Source organism: Cebus imitator, unplaced genomic scaffold (genome assembly GCF_001604975.1).
Source record: "Cebus imitator isolate Cc_AM_T3 unplaced genomic scaffold, Cebus_imitator-1.0 Scaffold439, whole genome shotgun sequence".
Taxonomy (NCBI): Eukaryota; Metazoa; Chordata; class Mammalia; order Primates; family Cebidae; genus Cebus; species Cebus imitator.
This window is the reverse complement of record NW_016107754.1, coordinates 1005193-1016509: the sequence shown is the minus strand read 5'-3', so window position 1 is coordinate 1016509 and position 11317 is coordinate 1005193. Positions and strand designations below refer to the sequence as shown.

Here is an 11317-nt window from a genome sequence, read left to right as displayed (position 1 = left end):
TCAGGTGGCTTTAGATTGGAAAGAGAAACTCATGCTGACAAGGTGAGGATTGTCAGGAAATAAAGCAGGCATCTAGTCTCCCAGTAAGATCATGTACAGAAGGCAACTGATACATGTTAAGTGCTCAAAATATATTAATTCCCTGTACTCCATCATGGCTCAAGAAAATACAATCACTGAGCACACCCAGGGGTTGCTTACTACTTACTCATCATTCCAGTGTATCTTACTTTGTTTCCATGTGAATTCACTTGTGAGGAGATAACTGGAATCCCTCCAGAGATAGGAAGATCCTTCCTAGTTTAATCCATACCTTGATTGATTTATTTTTCAATTAGAATCAGGGATTGACAAAAATTCAAATGTCAGATTACAAAGGCGTGTGGGATTTTTCTTCCCACGTTACACAATGAAAGTCTATTGTTTTCAGATCAAAACTTGAGACACCTCCATCACCACATTTCCTGTTTGTAACTGAAACAGTACACACAAAAGATTTTAAGAAACAGAAGAGGAAGAAGTCTGAAGCACAGCTAAAGACAGGTGTTATTGTCATGCTGCTCTTAACATAACAGAGCAACATTACCTAGGAAAATAAGTTTGAGAGGATTTTTAATCTATACATTGTCTTATGGCTAGTTAAGGATTTCTCTGAAAAAAGAAGCATGTCAGGTAAGTGGCGCTTAACAGTTTTTGTCCTATTTGTATGTCTAAAAATTCACTTCACTTGTAAGTCTTAATGAGAGGACGCTTAGTATTTAGAAAGTAGTTATTTTTTAAATGTTGGATAACTTTTAATGTAATTAAAATATATTTTGAAATATGTTAATGAGTATAAATTGATGTTTTTCTTTTGAAAGAAAAATGTGGACAGTTTTAGAGTGTGAATCTAATTACAGCTCTTTAGTAAGTGTTCATTGATAATTACGCCATGTGAAGTACTCGTTATTTTTAAAGAAGCGTCTGTGGCCTTTCTCTCTAGTTTAGTTTAGCTATTAAACAGGATAGGTGTAATTCTAATTCCTCAGAGATTAGGCACTACAGTATTTTCCAGAAAGCAATCAATTATCATTGAAAATTCAGTTGCTGTGTGATTAATCATGAAGGTTGTAACCATTTGACTCACTGTTGTGAATCTATGTTGATGGTTCATTCCTCCCGTATTCTTTTACGTACTTTTAATTTTTTAAATAAACATCTTTTAGTTGCAAGAGAAAACGTGCATATTATGTAATGCGGGAGAACTATGAAATATGTGTTAAAAATTCATGCATATTTTCTACCACCTTAAAAACACAAAATATATATTTCCTTTCAATTTTTATTCATATACATTCTAGTTTGCTTTTCATAACTGCAATAATAATGTACATAATATATGCAACTTTTTTCACTAACATGTGCCTTTTTAATCTAACTTCTGCCTGCCTAATGATTTTAAATGAATGCACAAAAATGACATCTATTCAGCTACAGTTTCGTCATTTGTTTATTGCTGAACATTTATGTTGTATACAGTTTTTTAAAATACTTTTGTATGACAGAAAGATGAACAATGCTTTTTCCGTATTAAAGGTTATTTTCTCAAAAAAACTTTCTAGAATTGAAATTACTGAGAGATTATGAGCATTTTAAGTCTCATTATTGCCAAATTGCTTTTCCAAGAGTGATGCCAATTTCTTCTTATTCTAGCAGGGCTTCTTCACAGGCTGATCTCATTTTAAAAATCTTCACTAATATCATAAGCACAGCATGCTAACTCATTGTTTAATATGCCTTACTTTGATTATAACGAGGTGAAACATTTTTGCATGGATTTTTAAACTGTTTTTAATTCTATCATTTGTGAAATGTCTGATTACATCTTTTGCTTAATTATGCTTATAATACTTTTAATACCAATTTGTATATGTCATTTATGGAGTAAAGATTTTATGTATTATAATCTCTGTGAATTTGCTTCCACTGTTCTGTTTGATGGATCTTAAAATCAATCAATTTGATAAATCGCAAAGAGACCATAAGCCGACATTGAATTTTCATGCCTCTTATTTTTCCCAGTTCACAGTTTAGCAAAGAACAAAAATAGTTAGTTGTCCCATTTTTGCTAGTGCTCTGCAAGCAATGAACATAGCATTTCTAAGTATAATTGCCATGAGCTGAAGTTGATGGGGAACTCAGAAAGCATAGGAAGACCAAAGACAGTGAATATGACATTCAACTATTTTCAGGACTAATTAATTCTAAATTTAGAAGAGATACAGCAACATTTTCTCCGTAGTATTTTGTAGTTCAGACTTCCCCTTTGCGTTTAATACAAGAGCTCCTCCATTATCAGTTGAGAACTTTTACAGTTTCACGGAAGACATGCAAAGACAAAGTATTTAAAAGCCTCACAGGTATTAAAAGTCAAAACAAAACAAAATTTCACATGAAAGAAGAGAATCAGATGATCGTTTATATCACTTTGTATTTTTTTATAATACAAAAAATTATATTAAAAAATGTAATTATAGGCCAGGCACAGTGGCTCATGCCCGTAATTCCAGCACCTTGGGAGGCTGAGGCGGTTAAATCATGAGGTCAGGAGATCAAGACCATCCTGGCCAACATGGTGAAACCCCATCTCTACTAAAATACAAAAAATTAGCCAGGCATGGTGGCACATGCCTGTAGTCCTAGCTACTTGGGAGGCTGAGGCATGGGAATAGCTTGAACCTCGGAGGCAGAGGTTGCAGTGAGCCGAGATGACACCACTGTACTCCAGCCTGGTGACAGAGTGAGACTCCATCTTAAAAAAAAAATATATATATATATACATATGTGTGTGTGTGTGTGTGTGTGTATATGTGTGTGTGTGTGTGTATAATTATATTAAAAAGTTTTATATTTAGATAAAATAAAAAAGATAAATTTGAACACACGAAAGAAAAATTATTTCTAGTTAAGTAAAACTATGTATGAAAATAAAAGCCCAGGTCTTTTCTTTTTTCCTACCTATATGCCTGTAGTCACTGCACCATCAATAATGTTCTGGTATTATGATACCAGAACATATTCCTGCTATGTTTCTTCATTTACATCAAATCAATAGCAGTGCACTCAAATGTTGACAACAATGCCTTTGGGCTATCATTAATTTAAATAATGATTCACAATTTAGTTTACTTGTCATTTTGTTTTTTTAAAAAAGGGGTCTTGTTGTCTTTACCCAGTTTTATCTTCTCTTGAGCCTCATCACCTTTTGAGAACAATGAAATCTTTTCTTTTAGTGACTAGGTAGGACTAACCTCGAAATTATCTCTTAAACTCAGATGGGTCACAGACAATGTTTCTCCATTTAACTTAGGTAATATTTGGCAATGAGTTCGGCAGTTTTCTTAAGAAAAGTCAATCCCGGAAAGATTGTCAATTAAAGATCACAGTTCCAAAAAATAAATGTCCACAAGTTGCTAGTGGATAAAAGAAATCATTATTGGGCACTTTTCCAGACATTTTTGATTACACTCAATCTTCTCAGCATTCCCAAATTAAAGGGAAGAGATAATAAAATTAATCCACCTTCTTGAACCATTAAGAGAAACATAATAGTCACAGTATTTACTGGATAAAAGGTTCCACACAACCATGCCATCTTCAAAGCATCTTACTAAGGTGCTTCTCAAATAAGAAACAATAAAAATATATATAAATGGAGTCACTAAATACAGAGAAAGAGGTTCATCTGCAGCAGCACTTTAATCTCAGGATTTCTGAGGTTTACCAATCTCAGGTAACGTGTAATTATAAAAACAATGAAGAGTCTAGCAATGGAGGAGTCATAATTTACTCTCTTCTGCCCTCCACCTCACTCCCATATTTATACTTTCTTCAATTAAATTAAGTAAAGTGTTGGTTGAGGGAAATAATGTGCTAGGAAGTCGTAACACAGAGGAACATAGGAACTCCAGTTTTACAATTGGCTTAGTGAGGTTCAGTGATTCGCACACAACCTGCCACACACCCAGTGATTACTCTCATTCCCTTTTCCACAGTTCGAAAATAGGTATCCCAAAGCTACTATTTGCTATTTTCTCTTTTTCCATCAGGACCCACTCCCCAACACACACGATTTACCTCTCAAATAACCCCCTATTCATAAAAGACATTTAAGGTCAGTGGATTTCAGATTTGCATTTAAAATGGCATGGTAGTTACTTGAAAGTCTGGAACTGATTTGAGAGCCCCCTCTTGTGTTAATATCCATGATTCGAATGTCTTTTATTGTGGGAGATGATGGGGCTGGATAGTAGTGGTTGGGATTGTGGGCATAATGATGTGTCATATTCAAAAAATCATCAAGAATATGCCTTATTTAGCATTCAACCACCACCATGGTAAGGAAAACTCATTTTGTAAGTATACCCATGGGGATCATAATATTGCCATTGAGACTTCTGGGTGTCTAAAATAAATATACACATTCATGGAATACAAAGAGATGTTCACTGCTTCCCCTTTACAAGCCAAGGAAAGCCATTAAGAGAAGCTATATGCTGTAATAGACTATCAGCTCACACACTTGTCTCAGTTAAAGACAGCCTGAAGTAGAAACAATTAAGGCATTATATTCATTGCTTTTTCTGTTGTTAATTGTTTAAGTAAAGGCTTCTATGTAAATCAAATCTGCCAGGAGAAAGACATATTTGCTTAGCTGGGTTTCCTTCCAGAGCACATGCAATTGTGAATTTCAAAGACAGTGCCTGCTAATTACTGTTGGCTTTAAGGGAGTCAGAGGTTTTATAATTAAATCCACCACTATTAGCCCCTGGTAGTTGGAAACTAGAGAGAAACTTAAATCATGATTTTCCTAGCTGCCATTGCCTCACTGATAATTTCTTGAGGCCTTTGGCTTTTTAACAGTGTAAATAGCTGAATTCAAATTGTGTGGGAGATTTTTTAAAATTGATAAAAGCTGTATAAATGAAAGTAATTACAATTAATAAATATTGATACTAAGGGTTACACTTGTTGGGCAAAAAAATTTAAGCACTTTGTGCATCCAACACTCTAAGAGGCACCGTCTGTACTAAGTAGATACCCACAGGGGTTTGGAGATATTTATACTGAATATTTAGAATTACTGGGTAAGGGGAGGTAGAGAGAGAGAGAGAGAGCACACAAGCGTGTGTGTGTGTGTGTGTGTGTGTGTGTGTGTGTGTGTGTGTGTGTACATCTATAGAGATCTGAATTCAAGTTGAAAATTTTCACCATCTACTTCACGTATCTACTCTTCTCATGTGTGTTGTTTTTCAAAATGGGGGTATTGTGGACAATCCAAAAATTATGAAAGATACTTAAAATGTCATAAAATACAAAGCCTCTAAGTAAAAGTCTGTTTAAAATTTATATATTATAAAAAAAAAAACTTGAAAAATAGAAGTGTTAGGAATTATAGACCCTAAAAGCAGAGGAAACCAGAGACCACGTGAGACTACATCACACATACCTAAACTACTCCCAAATATTTTAATTTTTTAATTTAATTTTAAGACAGTTTTGCTCTTGTTGTCCAGGCTGGAGTGCAATGGCATGACTTCAGCTCACCTCAACCTCCACCTCCTGGGTTCAAGTGATTCTCTTGCCTACAGCCTCCACCTGTAATGCCTAGCTGGGATTACAGGTGCCCACCACCACTCCTGGCTAAATTTTTGTATTTTTAGTAGAGATGGGGTTTCTCTGTGTTGGCCAGGCTGGTATCGAACTCCCCACCTCAGGTGACCCACCTGCCTCAGCCTCCCGCAGTGCTGAGATTACAGGTGTAAGCCACCACACCCAGCCCATATTAGAGTTTAGACTGTGTTTTAAAAGGCCTCCAAAGTGGTGATGTGGGGCAAATTTATTCTACCAGGAAAAGATAAAACACAAGCCTAAAGAAACGTACAGTGTGACCGAAGTTCTTGCCTTAGTGTGTCTGACATATTTCATAAGAACTATTAGGACTTTCCCAAAAGCTTTTAGTGTAGAATATAGGCTTATGATATTGATTAGGTTGTTTCTTTGTAGCTGAGAGTCAAATTATCTTCTTATATCAATTAATGGACCAATACAACTATTCCAATTCTCTTTAATTGGAAAGGAGAAAGCAAAACTTCTATTTGAAATATGATTTTGTCCAAATGATAGGATGATTTATAGCTAAATTCAGTGTACTTTAAATATAAGATTAGGGCTTTCTGTTTACTTCCTTGAAGTATGACTGTTTATACTGTACTATATTTTATTTACTGGAACCATAACTCCATATGGAATGTATACTAAATACTACATGCTATGGAAAATGGAAAAAGGAAAAAAGTAGAAAAGAGATTGATTTTTATTAGTGTTCCCAAGGGCGATAAGTGCTAGAGATTCATTATTATTTTCCGTGTATTTATTTGTCCCTCCCCCAGAAAGAAGGGTATTAGAAATAAGTGTAAGAGTATAAAAGATAACCAATAAGTCAGGGTGGGGGGAAAACAGGAGAAAAGGATGCCATCAGTTCACAAAAAAATCTAAGTATCATAAAGTTCTGGATATTTGCTTAAAGTAGATTGTGTATCAAAGACAGACAGATGATCAAGTACAATATTCACATGGGATATAACAGCAAAATGTACCAGTTCTTAAGGAAATCCCCATGCCTTTATACTTGAGGCACCATATGACGTATTAAATATCATCCAGTTCATAGTATCCCTGAAATTAATACATTCCATGGAGAGTTTCATACAGCTGGTTCTTTTTCTTAAAATATGTTTTATTTTGTCCTGAGAACAAAGGCCCAAATGTGGAAAATGGACCAAATAAGAAAGAGCAACAGAGAATTTTAGATTTTATTTTCTGACTACAACATGAAGTTCAACTCTGTTGCCATTTTAGGGCAGATTGTTTGCTTTAATGGTCGGTGAGATGGAAGCAGTCTTGACATTCCCCTAAGAAATTTTGAAAACACAACTGGGACATATCCCAGAATAGAAAGTCATCAAAGTCTATTTTACTTTCATTCATGGGTAGATCCAGGTAGTTTCACACAGGCAAGGTCAAAATAATCTTTCCAAAATCAATTTCTCATCCTTTCAGCATTTAATGATCAGGGTCCCAAAGTATATGCCATAGAAATTGGGTACAATAATTATAGCTTAGACTATTTCTAAAGCAGGGTTATAAGTCCAATTTGGTCCAAGGTAAATTATTAATGCATCCATTAAACGCTTAATTTTAACAAATGCAGCTCCCTGGTCAACTCTATAATAAATTAACAATAAAATGTGTTCTTAGGGAAGTTGTTCTATACTATATTATATAATTGTCATTGCACAGTGTACAGTCATGTGCTGTATAACCATGTTTTGGAAGGGCCAGGTGGTGTGTCTCAAGCCTGTAATCCCAGCACTTTGGAAGGCCGAGGTGGGAGGATCACAAGGTACAGGGTTCGAGACCAGCCTGGCCAACATGGTGAAACTCTGTCTCTAGTAAAAACACAAAAATTATCCAGGTGTGGTGGCCCATCCCTGTAATCCCAGCTACTCAGGAGGCTGAGACGGGAGAATTGCCTGAATCTGGGAGGTGGAGGTTGTAGTGAGCCAGGATTGCACCACTGCGCTCCAGCTTGGGTGAAAGCACAAGACTCCATCTCAAACACACATACACACAACACACACACACACACACACACACACACACACACACACACACCCCAATGTTTTGGTCGATGATTGACCACATAAGATTATAAAGGGGCTGAAAAATTTTTATCCTTTAGTGACATAACTGTTGGAATGTCATAATGCAATTCATTACTCATATGTTTATGGTGACGCTGGTGTAAACAGACCTACTGTGCTGTTACTTGCAGAAAACTAGAGCACACACAATTATGTACAGAATACTTGGTAATGATAATAAATGACTATATTACTAGTTCATATATTTACTATACTATGCTATTATCATTATCTTAGAGTATACTTCTTGTACTTATAAAAAAATTAACTGTAAAACAGCTTCAGGTAGGTCCTTCAGGAGGTATTCCAGCAGACATTGCTATTATAGGAGATGACCCCTCCAAGTGTGTCATTTCCCCTAGTGGGACAAGATGTGGGGGTGGAAGATAGTAATATTGATTTTTCTGACTTTGCGTAGGCCTAGGAGAAACAGAAGTGTAATTAACTTTCCACAATACATTCATGGAGCTCTACATGGTACGAGAAAAGCCCCCTGTGGCCAATATTAACAAAACTAGGCTCCAGAATTATTTTATCCCAACACATCATATTCTGTACTACTGAGATTGGTGGAAGGGAACAGGCAATTTTCTGTAAATAAGAAAAGCATGTGTGATTACAGTCTGAGGATTAAAGGAAGGTGAAAAGTATAGCAAATTAAAATTCTCGGTAATCTGAATGTTCTTGATTTTCTAACAAAAGTTTATCAGTCACCACTTATCACCTCTCAATAGCTAAACAAAAAGTCTTTCACTCCATAAACACTCAAATGTGAGAAACTTGAATCCTGCCCATGCTGAATTCAGTGGCTTAACACCAACACCCACTTTGAAAACTGAAAAGTTATGAATATTAATTAATTTCCTGGTAGAGAATTTGTCCTTTGTTATGAATAAATGCAACAGCTTTAACTGTGGCAACAGCCAGACCAAAACAAATAGGTAAGCAGCTATTATATTATGGGTATGTTTATTTTAATTTCCAGGGAACTCTGGGTGCCCCTTTTTCCTCTGGGGACTTCTAGCATTCTTGGGCTTGGCTTTGGTTATATCACTGATCTTCAATATTTCCCACTGCGTGGAAAAGCAACGACAAGGTAAGACATTTTGACAAATTTCACATGGTGCCTGCTTGAATGGAGACTAGGGAATCACTGGAAAACCTATGGAAGTAAACAATTTCATGAAATGTCATTCAACAGGTTATTTTTATCTATAGAAAATTTATTTGCTCATTTTTCTCATCCTAAGGGTTCTCTTATTTAAGAATGCAATCATATGAGAAATGTGAAAAAATTATCCAATTTAGCTTTCTCTCTGCTTTAGGGTGTAGAGTGGGAAGGGATTATCCTGGTAAATAGGGTTTTCCTTCTCCAACTGAACAACTTATGAAATTGTAGTTTATTCTGGGGAAGCCATCAAGGTTCTCTCTGATACATGGTAAATAAAGGGAGGTCTAGCCCTTTAAGATTCCATGTAAGCCAACTTAATCTCAGGATCAGTCAGGCATGCTCAAGTACAATACATAGAAGCGGGCTCAGAAGACAACCGGAAAAGGAATAGATTGAGCCATGGGCTTGCTGTCAAACACTCCCAGGGTTTAGAAGAGTAGGTCAAGGGTATCTGCCACTGTCAGCTTTGCTTTTCAATATGCTGGGCATAAGTTTTAACCACGCGGCTTTCAATCTGCATGTGCCACAACTGAAATGGTGTAAAGTCCAGCAACTGGCACGGCCTTTGTATGCTGTAGGCATCCAACACATGTTGAATACACGTGGATCAATGTCGAATCCATTACATGTTGACTACACATGGATGGATGGGAGAATGAAAGTTCAACCATTGCTGGAAGGTGTCTTTTTTTTTTTTTTTTTTTTTTCCCGAGACAGGATCTTGCTCTGTCATCCAGCCTGGAGTGCAGTGGCCTGATTCTAACTCACTGCAGCCTCAAACTTCTGGGCTCAAGCAATCCTCTTGCCTCAGCCTCTCAAGTAGCTAGGATTACAGGCAGGCACAAACACACCCAGCTAAATTTTAGGTATATTTTTGTAGAGATGGGGCTGACCTCATAGTCTTGTTCTCAAGCGATCCTCCTGCCTTGGCCTCCCAAAACCCTGAGATTACAGTTGTGAGCAACCACACCCAGCCTGGAAGGTGTTTAAGTGTCAAGAGATCCTTAGGGGCAGGACATAAGTGGTAATAAAAGAAAGGATAAATGCATTTTCTTTTAACAGAGGAAATAAAATAAAGCTAAGTTAATAAAATTAACTTAGACACGTGTCCAAGAAAAATTGTATGGAACTAATTTAGAACAATGGTCAGATTGCAGCAAGTGTCCTTGCTTCTTTTAGAAACATCGTAAGCTTTGATAATACTAATATAAAATATGAAGGGATTATTGTCATGCAGGTTTGAAAAAAAGATAAGAGGCACTCAAAAATGGAGTCACACTGCTGAAGCCACACATCTATTCAATAGCAAAATCAATGATGTGTCCACTTTTCTCATTCTCTGTCTAATAAGGTTTCTACCAGCACATCCAACTTTGACATTGCTCACCAGCTGTCCTTAGCCAGAAACCCAGCACTCTTTTTGGATCTCTATGGTATCAATTCTATGGCTGAGGTGAAATTCCTAACAAGCAATGCTTTTTCATTAGCAATGCTTTCCGTAATACTTTTAAAAATCTAATATATTTTCAAATAAACTTTATAATATATAAATGACACATCATCAAACATATTCTACAGTTTCCCTCTTTTATAGATGAAAATGAGCTCAGAGTAGCACTTTTCTTTATATATTTAACTGGCTATTTTAACTTCTTCGTTAAGATATTGTATAAATGCAGATAATCTGAATTACAAAAAAAAAAAGTGAATTGAGATCTACAGAGAGCAAATAATTTAAGGTGGAAACCAAGACAAGAACAGTAATCTGAACTAGTACCTTGCTCTTTCATTGAGTCCATTGGTAATCCTTTGAAGATTGCTGAGAGCCAGGTAACAGAGAGACACTGACATGTTTATCTTGAGCTCAGTCGTGTAACTTAAAATTTATCCAGCAAAAGTGATCTATTTACTTTCAACCTAAATTTTCAATTTTTTCAGTCCTATGATTGCGCTGAATTATGGATAAGAACCACTTTTTATAATCATCATCAAGATCAGGACTGGTATAATTTGGCTAAGCTAGTACTTCTGCCCCAGAAGTATTCAGCTGTACTAGTCTTTTACAACTCATTGTAAACAGGTTTTACACTTCTCATTTTTGGTAGTTTGTGCATTGGGATTTATTTAGCCACATCCATACCTTTTTGCCTCCTTTGAAAACTCCTTTGTGTAGTTGCTTATTATGGTAAGTTGACCACTGCAGAAAGACAGCAGCCTTACTTTAAAAAGCGGCACCGAAAAAAGCAGTGCCTGTAATTCCAGCACTTTGTGAGGCAGAGGTGGGTGGATCGCCTGAGGTCAGGAGTTGGAACCAGCCTGGCCAACATGGAGAGATCCCATGTCTGCTAAAATTACAAAAAGTAGCTGGGCATAGTGGTGTGTGCCTATAATCCCAGCTACT

At 36.3% G+C, this 11317-nt stretch overlaps 1 protein-coding gene across 2 annotated transcripts in view; it reads left to right on the top strand.

Moving 5' to 3' along the window:
• The first annotated feature begins 446 nt into the window (after nt 1-446).
• The window catches only part of LOC108290565 (T-cell receptor-associated transmembrane adapter 1), a 31670-nt gene continuing 20799 nt past the window's right edge, over nt 447-11317 (top strand). Inside the window, exons 1-2 of one of the 2 annotated variants that reach the window (XM_017510412.2) lie at nt 447-672; nt 8731-8841. In XM_017510412.2, the coding sequence (XP_017365901.1) occupies nt 666-672; nt 8731-8841 (118 nt within the window). In that variant the 5' untranslated portion in view covers nt 447-665. Of the gene's footprint in view, nt 673-7687; nt 8687-8730; nt 8842-11317 lie in introns of those variants that run through there. The other variant, XM_037732016.1, reaches the window with a different exon arrangement.